General features: G+C 33.0%; 1 protein-coding gene across 11 annotated transcripts in view; it reads left to right on the plus strand.

Annotated features, from left to right (window-relative positions):
• LOC145277896 (voltage-dependent calcium channel subunit alpha-2/delta-2-like) overlaps positions 1-21,780 on the plus strand; it is a 445,906-nt gene that overhangs the window by 181,002 nt on the left and 243,124 nt on the right. For 6 of the 11 annotated variants that reach the window (XM_080129897.1, XM_080129926.1, XM_080129915.1 and 3 more), the window contains exon 6: positions 17,534-17,572. The exons of the other annotated variants lie outside the window; for them this stretch is intronic. In XM_080129897.1, the coding sequence (XP_079986023.1) occupies positions 17,534-17,572 (39 nt within the window). The remainder of the gene's footprint in view (positions 1-17,533; positions 17,573-21,780) is intronic. 11 annotated transcript variants of the gene reach the window in all.

Here is a 21,780-nt window from a genome sequence, read left to right on the forward strand (position 1 = left end):
GTAAATATATATATATACAAACGTGTATATATATATATACAGACGTATATATATATATACAGACGTATATATATATATACAGACGTATATATATATATATACAAACGTATATATATATATATATATATATATATATACAAACGTATATATATATATATATACAAACGTATATATATATGTATATATATATATTTACAAACGTATATATATATATATATATATTTACAAACGTATATATATATATTTACAAACGTGTATATATATATATATAATATATATATGCCCCCAATACCGAATTCTGAGGGACACCAGAGAGAATCTATTAAATGATTCAGCGTAATTGTTATCACTTTTTACTCTCATTGTTCCAACAAAAGATGTTTTAGACATTATTAGACATCGTTTGGTACATAATGATTGATTTCACAAACAAACGTTTATTCATTATTGCAGCAACAAAAGACAAAAAATGCTTTTCACAATTAGAAGTTTATTAGTTTGTTACAAACCTTGTTGTGCCAACTTCTATTTTGAAGAAAAGTTCAAAGTTCATATTTAAAGTTCACAGGTTATTTTCCCACGAGTAACAAAAACTTTGCTCTATGTTTGGGTGTTTCTTTGCTAATTTTATCATTTTTTTTTTTTAATATGATTAAGAAAATGTCCATAATTAACTTATCTAGTCTGATCCAATTTGCTGAAACCAATATGACCATATTTATATCAACCCAATTAGAAACTATTGTCAGGTTTCTCAAATTCTGAACTATTTATAAATCACTATTTCATAAATATATTTTCGTTGTAGATTGGATAAAATTATTCAGTTTATTTATTATATAACTTTTCCAGTAACTTTTATTTTAAGCAATAATCCTATTTCGTCAAACAGTTATCTTGTTGGATTTTCAAAGTCAAACTTTGTTTCTGACTAACCAATTTACACTTGTTATCGTTCTAGCATGTTGGCAATATAATAATGCATTTTGCTATAATTTATTTAACACATTCTTTAGTCCAGTCCAGACGACTGCTAACATGAAATATTTTTTAATAAAAATCAGCATAGAGGATAACTCATTTTAAATTAAAAAAATTGTCTATCTTTGCAAGCAAAAACAAATTAAAAACTAAAATGATTTCTCTGTATCGCAAGTAATGTCAGCTAGTAATTGAATAATGTATAAATATTTTATATTAATACTGATAAAGGCATACTCGATAGTAAAAATATAGCATTAGTATTGAAATTAAAAAATAAAATTTACGATGCTTATTAGTTCATAAAATGTTCTAACAAAAAAAGAATATACAAAAAAAATCTTATTCAATGGAGTTTCAAAAATTAGACTTTCCTCTACGGAGGTAAATAATTAGTAATATAAAAGTAAAGAATTACTAGTTTGCATGATTTGGAAAATTATTAAAAAAAAAAAAAAATTTGAAGATAATGTAAAAATAAGTAAATAAAATAAACTGATTAATATTTTCAATACCCTCTCGTGGGAGGTGACGGTGGTCTAGTAGTTACTGACACGGACTGACGACATGGTTGTCCAAAGTTCGAATCCAATCTGTTTCACAAAAATCAGTTTCACTTAGGATGTTGTCAACCGTCACATGATTCCTCTTGTAATTACCCGATGTTTTTCTAGAAAGAAATCTGACAAGAAAAATATCGGGGAAACCAATGTCAATAATAGAATCTTCAGATGATGATGAATAAATAAAATCTCATCAGAAAAAATTTATCGATCAAAAAAAAAAAAACTAAAATTAAATATATATATTTTTTAAATTATTTGCATGGTAAATCAATTTATACATGCATTTCTGTCCTTTTCATACCTTCCAATGATTGTTTTTTCTGCGAAAGAAACAACAGTTTTAATAAAAAAGGTGAAAAAATTGTTGGTATATGACTCCATATTGAGATTGGATGAAATAAATCATTCTTATGCTTTGAAGGTGTGGCCTTCGAGTGATTTTCAAAAGCATGCCGTGCCCAAAGCTGTTTCGTTAAATACCGGCATAATTGGGTTCTGAATGTGCAACTAGATCCATGGTATGTAACTCTTGTCTGCCATTTGCAGTTCATTAACAAAGTTGACCTTTGAAACAAGAAATTTGTTCAGAAGGATTTGGTGGTTATAAATGTGCAATTTCCAAGAAAGAACTTTCGATGGAAAACAAGACAAAAATCGTTTACCAAATCTCCATAATTGTCTTATATGTTTATTTAGTAACAATTATTAGTCTGCATCACAAAAATATCAAAACAGAGTTTAGTTTTCATTATCATCTCCATTCTGTCTTGGGGGACAATGTATAAGCTCTGTAAGGGTAGCTGTAAGTGTAATTGTCAAGCAAGGGTTACACAATCCCCAATCGCACCTCTTCTGAATTGATACTGCGTGATTCTGGTGGCAGATAATCAGAGAGCACATACAGCACTTGGTATTCCAAAATGGTTACCCATTTAGTACTGACCAGGTTCAACATTGCTTAACTTTGTTGGTCTAGCAGGGAACTCGTGTGTCAATGTGATTATGCCATATGAGTTTAAGTATACATAGATTATATGATATTTAGTGTGTAAGACTTGTTCTGCCTTGATAGGGTTCAAAATAGACTTTGTGGCCTGGTGGGAGATGTCCTTTTTCTCTTCGCTGCAACCTCTATCTCACAGAAGAGATGTTGCAAGTTTGTCTCTGCTTTATCGTTATTTTCATGGAAAGTGTTCGACTGAGCTTCAGTCTATGGTCCCCCCCTCGCCAAACTTTCACAAGAAACACTCGTCTAGCTGAAAACATTATCAATAATTCCCCCCACTCTTTATCTGTGCCTAAACCTAAACATAGATTCCATGATCAAAGCTTCTTTCTTAGAACTGCACGCCTGTGGAATTGTCGTCCGTTTTCCTGCTTTCCAGCTGTCTATAATATGGTTGTCTTCAAGTCCAACGTGAACAAGTTTCTGATGAGCTGTTCCACTTAAGTTAACAAATTTACCGAACTTCCATTACTATCGATTACTATAGTGTCCTTTTGACTACTCTACACTCTTTAACCCTTATCCTTGAGTGGCCTATCGGCCTTGATAAGTGGTGACGCCTATGTAAAAAAAAACAAAAAAAAAAAACATTAAACTTCTATTTGTGAACTACTTTCATATTATACAGTTTAATCCAGATATAAGACTCTGATATAAGAAAAACGAATATAAGAGAGATTGTCTCTGGTCCCAAATTAGAGCCTGTGTTAATGTAGTGTAACCCGGATATAAGAACCCCGGGGATATAAGTTTAACCTGTATATAAGAGAAATTGCCCTAATATAAGAGAGCTGTAAGTACCGGAAAAGAAGTCTTTTATATCAGGGTTACAATGTACTTTTTTGTACAACTTTGAATCAAAGACTACAAAAGCATTTAAAAGCTGACCATTCAAGCATCAATAATTCTACTCTTTGCTTTCCCCTAATTATTTAGGAAAGAAATCCTTTTTTTATATATATTTTGTAATTAATAAGTCTGTTGCAACATGAAGTTAACGGGAAAAAAATCCAATTTCCCTCGCTCTCTGACTGTGCTTAAAACTAAACGTAAATTCCACAAACAGAGCTTCTTTCCTAGAACTGTCCATCTGTGGTGGAACAAAATACTGTGGGACTGCTTCCCAGTTGACTGTAACATGATATTCGAATAATCTATTAAAGTTCTTGACCTCTTAAACTCTGAGTTAGTAAAGTTGGGAACATAATTTTCCTCTCCCCATTTGGCCATTCTAATGTTATTTCTTGTGATCTCTTGGTTTTACTCTTCCAGGACAAGAATTCGTCTAGTCTGGTGGAGTATCCAGATTCATACATTTTATTTTAGGTAACATCACTTGGAGAACTGCACCATTCCTCGTATAAACTAGTGTCGGTTAACCATACAGAGATCTTATTTGGGCTGTGAATATTGTGTGATTTTGAATATTTACTCAGGGTTTACTTGTAGGGAAAAGTATTCTCATGCCAGGTTGTTCTGACAAACTCTTGTACAGAGAGACGTTAAACACTCGAGGATAGTATCTAGTAGGCATTCAAGTTCTCTTTTTTAAAAGATTTTGATATTTCCAAGTAAATTTCCACGTAAATTTCCAAGTAAATTTCCAAGTTAAGGAGAAATATTTAAAAAAAAAAAAATATGTCCACTATAGTTAGAAATGCCATTAAGTGTTCTGAGGTTTCAGTTAAAATCACTTCTAATTCTTTTCTATAATAATTCACTTAATCCTATATTTTTTTCAATGCGTCCCTATAACTGTAATCTTTTACTTTTTTTATTTATTTATTATTTTTTTTTTTTTTTTGTATTTACCCTCTTTTTTGTATAGCTTTCAATCCCAATATTACAATTTTTATGTCTAGACACTGAAGCCTGGGCCCAGATGCAATTTGACAGCCATATTTAACATTTCATTAAAATTCAGAAGAGAAAATTTGGTGATTATCTGAAATAGTTTTCTGAGTCATCATGGCTGATTCCTGAGACATCATCTCAAGTGAAGACTTTGTTTGGAATTGTATATTTCACAAGGTTGGATATAGATGTATTGTTTTTTTTGTTTTGTGTGTGTGTGTGTGTGTGTTTTAAACGTAATCGATGAGTGTGTGTGTGTGTGTGTGTGTGTGTGTGTGTGTGTGTGTGTGTGTGTGTGTGTGTGTGTGTGTGTGTGTGTGTGTGTGTGTGTGTGCATGCGCAGACCAAAAGTCACAATGCCGTCTCTTGAAAACTGATACGTCTAATCCAACCTTTGCTGGTAATCTATTGATTTTATCTCTCAGAATAATCACACCTTGTGACGAATAAGAGAAGGTTCTTCTGGAAACGCTGCAAGGATGCATTGGAGACAAAAATCTCCTGTGAATGGCATCTCATCAACTCTAATGCCTGTTGGTCAATGCTTTACGCAATGCAGGTCTTATTTACGAAGTGTTTCAATGGAATATAGTCTTCAAGGTTAATGAAAATAGGACACAGATTTCCTCATTTTGAAAATGATACATTAAAGTAGTGGTTCTCAACCTTTCAAATATGGCCACCCGTTTTAGAACAAGCAATGGGAAAGCGAATCCAATCCTTAAAATATCTTGTATATTCATTCATTTTTTTGTACAACAAACTGACATATATTGCGATTATTTAATTATAGATAATTTATTTGTGAATTAACTGTACGTTCTGTAAATTCATGAGAAATTTCAAATTTATTGAAAAAAATTCCAAAGCTGTGACAAAATTTAATTGCAAATCAATTCAAAATTATTTGAACACACAAATTCCCACCGTTATGTAAAGTATGTTTATGAACTGACTTTAACGAGATTGTTGGTATTGCAGGGTTTTTTTTTTTTTTTTTTTTTTTTTTTTTTTTTTTTTTTTTTTTTAGGAGCAATTCTATTTTGGGCTCCATTGTTGATATAACACTCTTCGAGTTGTAGTCCACATTTAATTGATTTTGGTATTTGTTTTTAAGATGAGAAATTGGAAGAATATTGCTTCACATAAGTTGTTGGAAGCGGCAGTAAATTCCTTATTATGACTTTTGATGTTATTGGGAATTTTTAGGAAATTTTTTAACCAAAATTCTTGTAGTTGCAGTTTATGAATATGTTTTTCATTGTGCTTTATATAAATTCACATTCCACTCCAAATCAATTGACAACCTCATGACATTTGGGTTGGGAACCACTGCATTAAAGGAATTATCACTGATTTCGTTAGGACCGATTCCTTGTGCAATATTAAGAGATCCAAGCTTTCCATAAGAAAAAAAAAAAAACTTTAATAAAATTCTCCAATTCTGTTTCCTTGGACTGTGCTGAACTTTGCCGACAGAAATGTTGAAAGGTTTAGTTGTTTTCGAGGGTGTAGCTGTTAATATCTGCAATAAAATAATTGAATAACTTTTTAGAAAGAGATGAATTTTTTTTTTTAATTAATAGCGTTACTTTTGGGTCATGAATTTCTTAGCAAATTATAATTGGAGTGAATTAAAACGTTTAGTAACTGAAATCTAATTGTAGTCTTTGTTTTGCACTGAAAGCGCAATGATCGAGTTCCAGCTTATCAATCATAAATGGCAATACGTGTTTACTGTTCTAAATAAAGAAAAGATGTTTCTGAATTTTGGAGATAAGGATTGGTTATTTGTATTATTATTCATTGGACTACTGTTCTCATCTTGAGTGTGATTTTCACAACATTTCGGTCGATGTAACCTCCGACCTTCTTCAGGTGTATCTTGTTGAACTCGGGAACGTTTCTGTCGAACTCTGGAATTTGGACGAAATTCCCTTCAAATTACAGAGTTCAACAGAAGCATTCCCGAGTTCAACAAGATACATTTGAAGAAGGTCGGAGGTTATATCGACCAAAACATGAAAATCACACTCAAGCTGAGAACAGTAATCTGATGAATAATAATACAAATAAAGAAAAGACGTTTTGATGTGGAGAACGAATCAAAATCAATAGAACGAATGGAACCACAAGAGTAGAAAGTTGATCCTGGGTTTACTTTCGGCAGCCACATAACTCTTGCTTCCCATATTCACTTCTCTAGTCTCCACATTCCATGAACAATGTTTCTGACAAAGAAGAATTGCTGTTTTCTAGGCCAGAATCTATTCCACCTAACACTTGTTGTTGGCAAGTTTTTGACCTTGAAGTAGTATTTCTTTTTTTAGCTCCAGATATCAAATGGCTTTATGCGTTGTCTGGAGCGATTTTCAAATAATAAAAAAATTGAGATTTAAATATTATAGAGGTATGAAGTTGTATGTCATTAATAAAAGAATATTTTATTAAAAAAACTAAATAGAAAGTTATTCTGATGCACAAAATCCCCAGTATTTCTCTAGCATAATGCATTTTTTTTTACACAGTGGTCACCACTTATCAAGGCCCGGAAGCCACTCAGGGATAAGGGTTAATTCCAAGTACAGTACGTTAGTGTGGAGATTTGATGAAGTGTTTACTTAAGGGGGCGGTTCATTAGGAATTTGTTAACGTTTTAATGCATCATTAAAAGTATGGGTGCTGGTAAGAAAAACAAAAGCATTTGTGATTTTTTTTTTTTTTTTTAATTTATCTGATGTAACTTATCTTTAATGTGTAACTTTAATATTTTTTAAATTTGTTAAAATTATGAGTTATACTTAATATTTAATGTTTTCGTCTATTTTGATAAGTATTAATGTGTGAAAATTACTTTTTGAAATTAGCTATTTGAGTATTCAAAATGTTTTAACCCAGTGATTCGAGTAATAGTAAGAGAACTTGTGATTGAGAGAGGGGTACTTCCTCCGACTTTCTGTCTAATGTTAATGATCCATGGCGAAATTACTGATTGTACAAAAATAAAAAAATTTTTTTCATTAAAACGTGTACTAGCAATTGGTATAATATATATTATATAATATATAGGTATATATAATTTTTATGTGTAGCTTTTAGTGACAAAGCTATATCCATCAACAGTATAGGGTAATTTCTCACTACATTTTATAAGTGGTATATGACAAATAAGGCACACTAAGCGCTACTCAAATATTGAGCACTATTTTAATAAATACTGAAAAAAAAAAGTATATGCATTATCCTGCCTTGACAGAGTTCAAAATAGACTTCGTAGCTTAGTGGGGGATGCCCTTTTCTCTTCCCTGCAACCGCTTTCCCACAGAAGAGACATTGCAAGCCTGTCTGCTTTATTGTTATTTTCATGGCAAGTGCCCGTCTGAGCTCCAATCTGTGGCCCCTCCCCTCGCCAAACTTTCACGAAAAACACTCGTCTAGCCAAAACCACTATCAATAATTTCCCCTACTCTATATCTGTGCTTAAACCTAAACGTAGATTCCATGAACGAAGCTTCTTTCTTAGAACTGCACGCTTTTGGAACTCTGTTCCATTTGCCTGCTTTCCAGCTGACTACAATCTGACTGTCTTCAAGTCCAATGTAAACAAGTTCTTGATGAACCGTCCCCCTAAGTAATCCAATTTATAAAATTTCCACTACTTATGATTACTACGCTATAATCACATTGACTAATGTATACCCATTAACACTTATCCTTGAGTGGCCTCCAGCCTTGATAAGTGGTGATTCCTATGTAAAAAAAGAATATAAAGAAATAAAAAATGAAACGCATTGCTTTAAGTATATTATATGATATATATATATATATATATATATATATATATATATATATATATATATATACACACACACACACACATGCACTGGGGGAGGGGTATGCAGCTTTGCTTGGGCGTAAAATACACTTAAATATAATATTTTAATTTGTTCAGATTTCGTATATATTATTATAGTTGTGATTTCAAAAGTAAACAAAACGTATTGTGATGTCATTAGCTAGAATCGAAACCGAAACTGTAGCATTCAAAGCTGGTGACGTTACCACTGTACCAATGTGACATGCATATGAAGTGATTCAAAATTAATAATTAAAAAAAAACTAAGATGAATGCACAAAATGTATAATGATTTTTTTTTCAATTTAGACAGCTTAAAAACTATTTTAACCGGCGAAAACCCCATAAAAGAACGGTCCATAAAAAATCTAATCGTTTGAGGCCCCTAGTGCTGCTCTGCGGCTTTTAGTTTCAGAAGAGATAGTTTGAAAATATGAAGACAGACAGACGGACGGACATATCGCCTTTTATATATTAGATATACGAAATCTGGACAAATCAAAATATTATATTGAAGGAAGCGTATTTTATGACTGCCCCCCCCCCGACTCTGCTAGTTTTATGTAGATACATGAAATAATAAATAGATATATGGGGGGGGGGGATGTTTTTGTATATACGATCAACCGTGTATATATATATATATATATATATATATATATATGTTATCAAGTAAGATCTTTGACTTACTTGCAGTTTCATCAAATACTTTTGCATGCAAAATCCGATCCCGCATTTTGTTAATTCCTACCCTCTGATGAGAAGGATTAAGGACTACTCACTTATCAAGTGTTTCCTTTTCAGATTAAATATGTTTTTAACTCTTTTTCAAAGTGTTTTTTAACATGTTTTATTAACTGTTTGCTCTTATAAATATCCAACGATTTACTTCAGATGAGTTCGTTGGTGAAAGGAATCACTATTTTTTTTTTCCATTTATCATTTTTAAAGCACTTTTCAAGTTTTGTACCGTGAGACAGTTACAGACACACACACATAATTTTTTGATAACATGAATAGGTTAGCCTAATTAATCAAAAAAGCAAAAAACTAGATCCATTATCTGAAACATATTTTGTTCTTTCATTTAGGGGAGGTGGTGTTTGATCAACACTGCTGAGGAGTCAGGATTCTATATACTGCTTTGTTTTAAAATCCCCGAAACAGTGTTTCATGGTAAACAACTGATGATCCCTGAAAACTTGGTACTATTATAAGTTCGAGAAAGCAAGTTTGTTTAATGATTAAATGACTTACTGACAAAATAATTTTCCAATGAAGAAATAGTATTCCGACGAAATAGAGAAATAAAAAAGGAACAAACTGAGTTATGTGTTCATCAACGTTTCGTCTTTATTTCATCCAGAGGAAGTTTTGAAATAAAGACGATGATGAACACATAACTCGGTTTGTTCCTTTTTATCTCTCTCTCTCTCTCTCTCTCTCTCTCTCTCTCTCTCTCTCGACAAAAAGGAACAAACCGAGTTATGTATTCATCATCGTCTTTATTTCAAAACTTCCTCTGGATGAAATAAAGACGAAACGTTGATGAACACATAACTCAGTTTGTTCCTTTTTTATTTCTCTATTTCGTCGGAATACTCTTTCTATTATTCTCATCATATATATATATATATATATATATATATATATGTGTGTGTGTGTGTGGAGAGTAAAACGAATTAGATAAATTCTTTAAGGGGAAACTTATCGGGATAATGCAAAGCTCAACAAATTGTGATGGGGTTTGTATATAAGATAAAGAATTAAAGAATCAAAATATATAATAATGTATATAGATTTAATCATTTATTCAATGTGAATGTTATATATATACAGCATAAAATAATGTATGGCATAATCATGTTGACACACTAGTTCCCATCAGATCACCGAAGTTAAGCAATGTTGACCCTGGTCATTGCTAAAATGGGTGACCAATTTGGAAATACCAGACGCTATATGTAGGAGGATGTTAGCACCTCTTTGCAAGAGTTGCAAAAACCTAACATCATCATCTTCCCTAACAGGGATGTACATGAGACTGGGGACCGCTTGTGAATTTCATACTCCCATGGAACTTCCTCCTTTGGAGGAAACAGGTTAAACCCGAAAAGGGTTAGTGTCATTCACACACACACACACATATATATTTGTTTTTTTTTTATTACATTTTCACCCCAAACAAGGCACATTGCCACTTTGGTGTAGGGGACTACTATCAGGGGCAGCAACTACTGGGGTAATATGTAGGGATTTGGGCAGCAAGATGTCGGTTCACGTTACACTTGAACTTCTGCACATCAGTACAGTTGGGGAAGCAGGGACTTGGAATGGAATTCCAAAGTCTAGCGGTTCTGGGGAAGAAACTACTGGAGTAAAAAGATCCTTTACATCTAGGGATCTCTACTGTGTGGGGGTGAGAGTTAGCTGCCTGTCTGGTTTGTCGAGGGTGTTTACATCGTGGGTACACAAGTGCTTGCAGTTCGTCAGAGCATTCTCCATTAAAATACTTGTAGAATAGGCAGAGGGATGCAACATTTCGTCGATGGGACAGAGCCTGAAGCTTAGATGCCAGTTCAGGGCCTATCAGGTTGGTGACTCTCTTTTGAACCTTGTCTAGGAGCAAGAAACTAGTAGCCGATGCATCAGCCCAAATATGACAACAATACTCCATACATGGGCGAATGGTGGCCTTATATAGGTATAGGATACTTTCGGGTGTTAGTAGTTTTCTAGCACGGTAGAGAGAGCCTACCTTCTTCGCAGCGGCCCTGGCAATGCTTTCAATGTAATTGTTCCAACTCATGTTTCCTGTGAACTTTAGGCCAAGCAGTTTGAAAGATGTATTTTCAGATAACGAGTCATTGGCCATTGCTATTGATGGTAGAGAAGGCTTCTTGTAATTATTGAAGGAAACAAGTTTAGTCTTGGCAGCATTGAAGGTGACCATCCATTTTTGTCCCCATTCCACTACAAATCGGAGGTCATCCTCTAGTGTTTCTGCCATTTCTTTATATATGTGTTCATTTGTTTTCTTGTCGTGCCTGTTATAAAGTGTGGTGTCATCAGCACATATAGCCATCTCAGAGGCAATTTTGTCAGGGAGGTCATTTATGAGTATTAGGAACAACAGAGGTCCAAGGATAGAACCTTGGGCACTCCCGCATTTATATCATATTGTTTAGATGTACGGCTGTTGAGGACAACCTGGATTTTTCTCTTATCTAAGAAGGATTTAATTATGTTAAGTATTCTACCAGTGATACCGTATGATCTAATCTTCCTGAGGAGACCCTCATGCCATACCCTGTCAAAAGCCTTAGATATATCTAGAGCTACCGCTCTGACCTCCCCGGCTTTTTCCAGTGAATGGTATATATGTTCAGAGATTACAGTTAGGATGTATGCTGTGGAACGGGCTTGTCTAAATCCATATTGTTGGTTAGTCAGAAGTTTAGCATCTGTAAGGTGATGGACTAGAGCATGGTTAATTAAGGTCTCAAATATTTTGGCAAGACGTGGGAGGAGGCTAATGGGACGATAATTTAATGCGTCCGTTCTTTCGCCAGAATTCTTGAATACTGGTACCACAGAAGCAGTTTTCTAACAGCCCGGAAAGCAAGATTCATTAAGGCATTTGTTATAGAGTTTGGAGAGAACTGGAGCTACTTCGGCTGAGCACTTTTTTAATAGCACAGCTGGGATGAGATCAGGTCCACATGCTTTTGAAGTGTCAAGATTTTTTATGATAGCATGCACCTGAGCAGGGGTGATTTTCAGATTGTCTAGTGTGGCATCTGTTCGCATAGGAAAGTCAGGTAGGGGGTGGTTGAGAGGGTCCAGTGTGGAGTTTGAGGCAAACCGACTGGCAAGCATGTTAGCCCTCTCGTTTGCTGAGCAAACAACCTCGTGATTGTTGGTTAGTGGGGGAATTGTTGATTGCCCATTATTTACTACACTGTTGTAGATTTTCCAGAAGTCACGATTTCCTAATTTTTGTGCTTCGATGCGTTTTTCAGTGGTTTCAGTAAATTCCCTCTTAGCTGTCGCTATTTCTTTCTTAATGTTACTTCTAGCTTCTATATACTTCTGTCTGTTTGAACTGAACTTATGTCGGTTAAATTTGCGGTATGCATGCTGCCTTTGAGCAATGGTAGTTGCGCAAGTAGAAGTAAACCATTGGGGAGAGTGGGGCTTGCTATAAAATTTCTGCATGGGGACATGTGCTTCAATTGCAGTTTTGAACCATTCAGTGGTCTCGTTTGCGCACTGTTCAGCAGGAAGAGAAAAAATATTTTCCCATGGGGCATATCTGATAAGATCTGATGGCTTTCCAGTTAGCCTTTTTATAATATCTCGTTGTTTTGAGCACTGGCTCTTCAGTTTTGGCTCTGGAGTTTATGGCGATTTCACCCATTATTACTGCATGATCAGCGTTCCCAAGTAGGCTGTTGGCATTCGTTATACAATTATCGGGAACTGTGGTCAAAAACAGATCTAGAAGTGATGCGTGTTGTTCTTCCTGGTCATGGAAATGGGTTGGAAATGTAACCATTTATGATAGGGAGTGAGATAGAGAAGCTACGTGTTGTGCTGCCCGCTGCATCTGTGTAAGTCGAGAATCCAAGCCAGTTTTTTTGGTGAACATTAAAGTCATCAAATACATGTACTTGTGCGCTAGTGTCGAGGGAGAATGCTGTGTCTATGCTGTCAGAGACTTTGTTTATTATGGTGCAGTCCTGGGTCGAGGGAGAGCGGTAGAGAAAAAAAAAGTAGCTAATGTTGTGTTGCATGTTAAGTCTAAAGCACATAAAGGCTTGATCGTCCGATTCTAGGTTTGTTTCTCTAGTCAAGAGAAAGGTATTACGAATGTAAACTCCAAGTCCGTGCATATGTCTGTCAGTCTTTATGACAGAGTGGGAGATATCCAGGCATGTTAAAGTAGTTAGAGGGGGTAGAGGAATGTAGGTAAGTCTCACTTAGTGCTAAGATATCCGGGGTATTTGTTAGGAGAAATGCTTCAACATCAGCTAAGTTAGTTCTAAGCCCACGGATGTTCGTGAATATGTATGTATGTATGTATGCATACTTTATTACATTGGCTGATGTACCAGTTACATTTGTTATTTTTAACTGGGCAATTGAGTATCCAGTGTTTCTGTGAAACAAAGTTTATCAATAGATGAGCAAAATAATGTATAGTGTCCATTGAAGACTTTAAAAATTGGACCTAGATAGCATTTAAGCTGACATATAAAACTTTGCCTCTAAAATAGCCAATTTTCATTTCTTTATGTTGCACCGTGTCATTGACATTACAAAAACCGTCCTTTGTTACAGTTTATTTACAAATTTATGCTTTCTAATCCAGACAACTTGTACAATGGAAATAGTTTTCAATTATTACAAAAAAGTTATTTTTTTTAAATTAGCAAGGGAATAACTCATATTTAAATTAAAGAATATAAAAGAAGTTGTCTCACTAAAATTTTATTTCTTTTTCTGTATAAGTTTAAAAATTGTGCAAACAAATAAAAATTAAAAACTGTGATCATTTTCCTGCAATACCTGTCGCTTCAGCTAATATTTAACAGTTTTGTATTCGCTGTGTGTAGATCCATACATTTAGTAAATCTATTTTAGTTTGTAAATAAAACCGTTTTATCTTTTGCATTAACTCTTATGAACCAATTTGAAAATAAAAAGTGACGATTATTCTTAACTCGAGTTAATATATTTTTTATTCATATATCAAGTATTTTATATTCTAATGAATCACCACTTCCCAAGGCCAAACGCCACTCGAGGATAATGGTTGGTGAGATTGTCAGTTGGATGATGAGTAATACTGTGAGAGAATGTCCACCACAAAAGGATGTGAAACAAGGTCAGAAGATAGGGATGCCAAGCCAACTTGGGCATCCTCAGACATTCCCCGGTCACGGTGCCTCAGACAACAAGCAATAAATTTGCCCCAACTGAAAGCCCGGTGGTAAGGCCTGGAAGAGTGGACCTCCTAGGTAATACCTAGGCAGCGAATCTCAGTCCGACAGATAGTGGGTTACATAAATGGCCGATCACCTATTGGGTGGATTGTTAAGAACGGATTCTTGACTGGTACTTTCTACCCAGGTTTCCAAGCAACTAAAGCAGCAGGGAGACCAACCCTGCAACATCCAAATGAATGGAGGATTGAAAACGATGTATGAAATGACTAAAATTTTTGGAATCATTGTAAAATAAAAATTTTGTAAATATTTATTTATATACTTTGTGAATTTTATCTAAATCAAGAAATCTTTCATAAAATCCTAATATCTTGTATATTTAATTGCATTAATATTTTGATATTTTACTTTAAGTTGTTGTTGTTTTTTTTGTTGTTTTTTCAACAACCATGTGTTTATTTTGTGTGATTATTTTTTTGGAAGATGAGCCGTCTTTTTTCTTTTCTTTTTTTCTTTTTTTTTTTTTGCATTGTTTTTCTTCTATTGTCTTCATTAACTTTGATATTTATATTTCTACTATGTTTCCATTAATGTGCTCTCTCGTTATCTTCAGGTCTTCAGGTATATGGTTCATTTAAGTACGCTCATGTTTTCTTCCTATAACAAAATATTGTTGTTGATTGTTTGTTTATATTAATATTTTTTTTTACTTAAAATCGATGCACTTATCAAATAAGAAATATTTGAAAACAAAAAGACAAATAAAGCGCCATGTTTTGACAAGCTTTTGGGATTGACCTTCACTTTTGATCTGAAATGGAACAAATCCATCCAACCTGTTGTCAAGAATGTCGGAAAAATGGTTGGATCATTTTACCATTTCAGTAGATATCTCACTGCTGATGCAATTCTCTACCTGCATAACAACCAAATACGTCCTAGGATGGAGTACTGCTGCCGCATCATGGTAGGAGCTGCACGGAATACCTATCTTGCCTTGACAGGTCAAAACTGGCTTAGGTGATGCTCACAGAAGTGACATTGCAAGCCTTTCTCTGCTCTATCATTATTTTCATGGCAAGTGCTCGACTGAGCTTCAGTCTACTATCCCGCCCTGCAAAACATTAACAACAAATACTGGCCTAGCTACAATCACTGTCAATGACTCCCCGCCCCCAATTCTTTCTCTTTTTCTGTGCCTAAATCTAAACATAGATTCCATGAACAAAGTTTCTCTTCTAGAACTGCTCACCTGTGGAACTCTGTTCAGCTGGCCTATTTTCCAACTGACTACAGTATACAAGTCTCATGTAAACAAATTCTTGTCGAGTCGTCTGCTTAAATAATCAAATTATATCCAATTTTCACCACTAACTATTACTACGCTGTTGTCCCGGTGACCACCGCACACTCATTAACCTTTATCCTCGAGTAGCCTTCGGACTTTGATAAGTGGTGACCTCCCCCATAAAAAAAAAAATAATATATAATGTGTCGGATTTTAAAAGTTAGTCCCAAATAGCATTTAAGCTGACAAATCCTTGTTAATAATCCGATACAATTTACTGAAAGCAATATGATCAACCCAATTAGATACTAGTTTCTCAAATTCTGAACTATTTATAAATCGCCATGCCATAAATATATTTTCGTTGTAAATTGGATAAAATTATTCAATTTATTTATTATAACTTGTCCGTCCATCTTATTCTGATCAATTCTCCCGTTTCATCCAACATACGTAGGCAAGTAAAAAGTGGACCATGGGTGTACTTTCGTCAGTTTCGTAACTCTTGTTGCCCTTATTTTATCCTTTAGTCCTCACATTCCAGGAGCAATGTTTCTGACAAAGGAGGAAGAATTGCTGTTGTCTAGATCTGAATCTAACACTTATCATTGGCAAGTTTTTGAAATTGCAATAGTATTTTTTCTCTTTAGCTCCTTACATCAGGTAGCTTCATGCTCTGTCTGGAATGATTTCCATAAAAAATTTAAATATGTAAAGTTATCTTGTCAAATTTTCAAACGTAGACTTTGCTTCTGACTAACCAGTTTCCATTTGTTATTGTTGCACCATGTTATTAGCAATATAATAATGTGCTTAGCTACAATTAAAAAAAAAATTACTTAATCCAGTTCAGACGACTGAAACATTTTAAAATAATCACCTATAAATAAAAACCAACAAGGGAGATAACTAGTTTTAAATTGAAAAATATAATAGCCAGTTGTCTAACTTCAGTTTAAAATGTGCAAAGACGTACAAAATTAAAAAGTAAAATGACTTCACTTCATTCCAGGTAATTCTAAATAGGTACACCTCGTATTGTATACAGGAAAAGTATAGTAGGACATAAATGAACCCATGACTAAACCTGAGACAGTGATATGGGACAAGGAGAAAGAAGCAACCTTAGTAGAAGTTAGTGCCCCCCCAATGATGTTGAGTTAAGCAGAGTTGAAAGGGAAAAGATAGCAAAATACCAATGTCTTATGTATGGCATGAAAAGAAACTGGAATCTTAGGAAGATCTCTATCATTCCAGTAAGTATAAGAGTAACTGGACACATATATAAAGAATTTCAAAAACTACCTGGCAAATATACCAGGTGAACCAAGTGTAAGAGAGATTTAAACAACTGTACTTAAATTGACGGTTAGAATCTTTTAAAAAATCTATATGTTGGAATATATGATATAGGGGGTGAATGTCTGGCATCCAGTAGGATGCCCCATTCTCAGCTTGAACAAAATAAGAAAATTGAAAAAAAAAAAAAAAAAATGGAGAGCATATCGAAGGAAACGTAGAGATATGAATGTTGAGACGAGAACAATGTAAATATCATTTTATATTTTTTGTTTATTTTTTTAATTTTTCATCCATTTTTTTTTTAAATGTCTCTACACTGATGAATTCAATTATCATATTATTTTATTAAAGTCAAATACTCAGTATTTCTCCCCAACAAACATAAAATGTAAAAATTGCTATTCAAGATGAATTGTATTTTCTACAGTAAGTATTTTTGTCAGTCAAATCACGACTTTACAAAACCAATGATGTCCATTGAAACAGTGATATAAAAAAATGATAAATATTCTTTGTATGAACTTATTATTATTATTATTATTATTATTATTATTATTATTATTATTATTATTATTTCAAATTGCAGCATGTAAGATATATTTTTTATAACTTTCCTTCTGTATTATTGTCTTTTAAAATGAATGGCTGTTCAACTGAGCTATTGCTATTCGAAAGTACTGTTCTTGAAATGTTCATTGTAGCGATAGTTAAAATTATTATTTTTTTCAGATTATTTCTTGCCTACTCCAGGCTTAAAGCCTACTGACGGTAAGTGTAGGCTGTGTTAATTGGTATCTGAAACTCTCAGGACATTTCCCAACAAAGTATTAAAGCAAATTACCTTGCATGACATTGAAGATTTCTAAAATTATAGGAGTTGAATTGATGGGACAATTGTCACTCACTTTAATCATAGGTATTTCTTTATTGGTTCTCTACACATAGACACATTATCTCTCTCTCTCACACACACACATATACACATATGTAGAGAGATATATTCACCTGTTCATTGCACTAGTGGGGTCTGTGTCCCGACGTTGCTTGAGAAAATAGAAGAAAATTAAGAATCACGAGCCCCTAAAATAAATTAACCGGAAAGGACCCCCCCCCAAAAAAAAAAAAAACAATTTTCACCCAAAATGCTGAACTTTATCTACACTATAGAAAAATATTCATAATTAGAACTATGTATTATAGTAAAATGAAATCAATTATTGAAGTAGAAAACAATTAAAATGGATAGTTACTTAATGAGATGTCATTTTGCACAGCAATATGCAAATTAGTCAATCTTATAGCCAAGATTTCGCATGTATTAGAAATCTACTAGTTTTCTATTCTGAATATACATTTGGCATTTTAATTTCACTGCTTGTGCAATAAATGTCCCCACTTCATAAATATCAAAATAATTCTTTATCATTTTTTCATTTTTCTACAAATTTTTTCTGTAAATAAATAATTGACCAAGATTAAAAGTAAAATTTAATATTTTGACTTTAAAAGCCTGGGTGCCTGGCGTTGCCCGGGTGTTTGTAGGTGTGTGTTGAACAAAAAAAAAAAAATTAAAATTAAAAAAAAAAAGTGATAGTAGGCAGACAGGCTTGAACCCGTACTACAAAGGAGGAAAAAAGTGAAAAAAAACGTGATGCATTTGCTGTTGCATCCATCACCAAACCGGAAGTGACATAGGTTTAAATTAATCGAAAAGGGTCGATGACTTTCGAAAATATCGGCAAAAAAGCGACTCCTCCCTGTAGAAAAGTGCCCAGTTGAAGGTGAAGGAATCAATGTTTTTGGCCAGTTTTTTTATATTTATCGTCCGAAGGGTCGAGCTTCAAAACGATCTCAGTCTCGTGAATATCCGTCGCCTCTGTTGAAAGTTTTTGTGAGACATGCTAACAAACAAACATACGTACATACATTCAAACAGACAGGTGAGATTTATATGATAGACTAGCGAGGGGTACCCTGCGTTGCCCGGGTGTTTGGAGGTGTGTGTGGAAACTCCGGGGGTGGAGGGGTTAAAAAAAAAAGTAAGTATGAGGATCGAACCCAAACCGTTTAGACAAAGTTGTAAATTAAAGTGTGGAAAAAAAACATGAGATGCTAACGGAAATACGTTTGAATTTATTTAATTACTTGGATTTAGCAGGTGCCCGTTTTAATGAGTTAATGAGGTCAAGTTTGACTGCAGGATACTACCTTCATTTACTGCTGAACGCTTTTTTTTCCGCCCAAGATGTTATAGGAAAAAGACTAACCCACATGTGGCGAGCGACAAATGTTGAATATTTATCTTCCCGAAAGCAAGCAAATTAAATAGACTGGCGAGCTTCGTTGTTAACTGTGAGATATTACGATTTATATGTGATATAAAAAGTTTTTAAAAGTTGTGAAGCGAGCGACCGCTTCTCTGAAAAAAGCCTTTTGTTGACATACAGGAAAAGCGAACACACATACATACATACATTTTCACTTTTATATATATAGACTGTATATAGTTGTAACAGTTCATTAGCTTGGCAGGGAAAATTAATTCGATCATTTGTATTTTTAGTTAAATTTAAACTTTTTAAAATTCATACTTTGAAGATGCAGTTAGTTTTAAATGTCTATGAAACATGAGTAGAATGTTAAGAAGAAACAATGAATTGTTTCAAACATTAGAAATGTTTGAAACAATTTAGAAACAGCAGAGAGTTTGACATTTCTTTGCAATAGATAGATAGAAATATTTTTATTTCCTTCTTAATAAAAGATCCTGGATATGACCTTAAACTATATCCAGTGGTGAGGCCAGAGCTTGCGGGCTTTGGGGAGCGTGGAGCCACCCTTTAATTACCATTGCTCCCAGGTTCACTCTGACCCGGAGTGGTAGTACCTGTTAGGGTCCCAACTATGGGTTAAATAGAAACCGACTTAAAAACAACAAATATATTCTATGAAAAAATTTTCTTTAAAATCTTTGGATTCGGCATTAAATGACCTGAAAAGGGTTGATATGCTGTAAAACAAAACCAACCAACAAATCTTAATAAAAATACTATATTCGATGATGGGGTGTAGATCCTCATATATATATATATATATATATATATATATATATATATATATATATATATATATATATATACTTTGCTACAGTTTATTTACAAATTCATGCTGTCCAATCAGACAACTTGTAAAATGGAAATAGTTTTCAATTATTACAAAAAAGAAAAAAAAAATTAAAGAATATAAAAACAGAATTGTCTCCCTTATCAAATTTTTCTTTTTCTGTATAAGTTTTAAAATTGTGCAAATAAAAATTAAATATAAATGTTTGTGCAATAAATTTTCTGTCTATTCATGTGCTTAAATACAGACTCGATGTCATAGAACTGCATTCTATAATTTTATTATCCACATATGAGGGGGGGGGGGCATCCTTGCCCGATCATAAAATATGCTTAAATATGGTTTAATTCATGCAGCTTTTATATTTATTATTACAGAGTCAATAGTCTATCACATATATATATATATATATATATATATATATATATAGTACTGATTTCATTTCAAAAGTTAAAAAAAAAATTACTTGGCTGCTTTTAGCTAGAATCAAAACCAAAACATTTAGCATTCCAGCCATGTTCTCTACCATTTGAGCTATCAGAAAGAATATAGCTCATGTCCCCGATAGTAGCCCCCTACTTCAAAGTGGCACTGTGCTTTGTTTGGGATGAAAATGGAATTTAAAGATTCAGGGGTATGAACAACATCCTGGCATCCATACTCGTGCTCATCAATATACATCTTGTTTAACTAAAGCAAATATAATCATCGACATATCGTATGGATCCACAAATTCTATTGTCGGCATTAGTTTCCCTGATATTTTTTCTAGTAAGAATTCTTTTTAGAAAAGTCATCTGGGATTACTGGAAGGATCATGTGAAGGTTGCCAACATCCTAAGTGAAAGTGATTTTTGTGGAATGAACTAGATTCGAACTTGAAACACCCAGATTGTCAGTCTGTGTCATTAACCACTTGACCACCTTGTCAGCAAATATGAATATTAAGAACTTTGAGCATAAAAAACTTTTACCAAAATGACTTGGATTAAAAAAGGGTTTATATGGCACAAAAGAAAACAAATCATGCTAAAGATCTAATGAATTATTTAAAATCTTTATGTATATAATATATACATAAAGAATTATTTAAAATCTTTATGTATATAATATATACATAATGAATTATTTAAAATCTTTATGTATATAATATATACATAATGAATTATTTAAAATCTTTATGTATATAATATATACATAATGAATTATTTAAAATCTTTATGTATATAATATATACATAAAGAATTATTTAAAATCTTTATGTATATAATATATACATAAAGAATTATTTAAAATCTTTATGTATATAATATATACATAAAGAATTATTTAAAATCTTTATGTATATAATATATACATAATGAATTATTTAAAATCTTTATGTATATAATATATACATAATGAATTATTTAAAATCTTTATGTATATAATATATACATAATGAATTATTTAAAATCTTTATGTATATAATATATACATAATGAATTATTTAAAATCTTTATGTATATAATATATACATAATGAATTATTTAAAATCTTTATGTATATAATATATACATAATGAATTATTTAAAATCTTTATGTATATAATATATACATACTAGCATGCCACCGGGAATTGCCCAGTCATAAAATATGCTTAAATATGATATTTTGATTTATGCAGATTTTGTATTTATTATTTTACTAGCCTGGGTGCCTGGTGTTGCCCGGGTGTTTGTAGGTGTGTGTTGAGCAAAAAAAAAAAAGTTATAGTAGGCAGGCAGGCGGAAAAGAAAGTGGAGGTGTGTGTAAGGGTGTTGGTTGAAATTTAAAAAAAAAAAAAAAAAAAAAAAAATTGCGAGTGTAAAAAG

This window comes from Euprymna scolopes, chromosome 1 (genome assembly GCF_053919585.1).
Source record: "Euprymna scolopes isolate OS-2025 chromosome 1, ASM5391958v1, whole genome shotgun sequence".
Lineage (NCBI taxonomy): Eukaryota > Metazoa > Mollusca > Cephalopoda > Sepiida > Sepiolidae > Euprymna > Euprymna scolopes.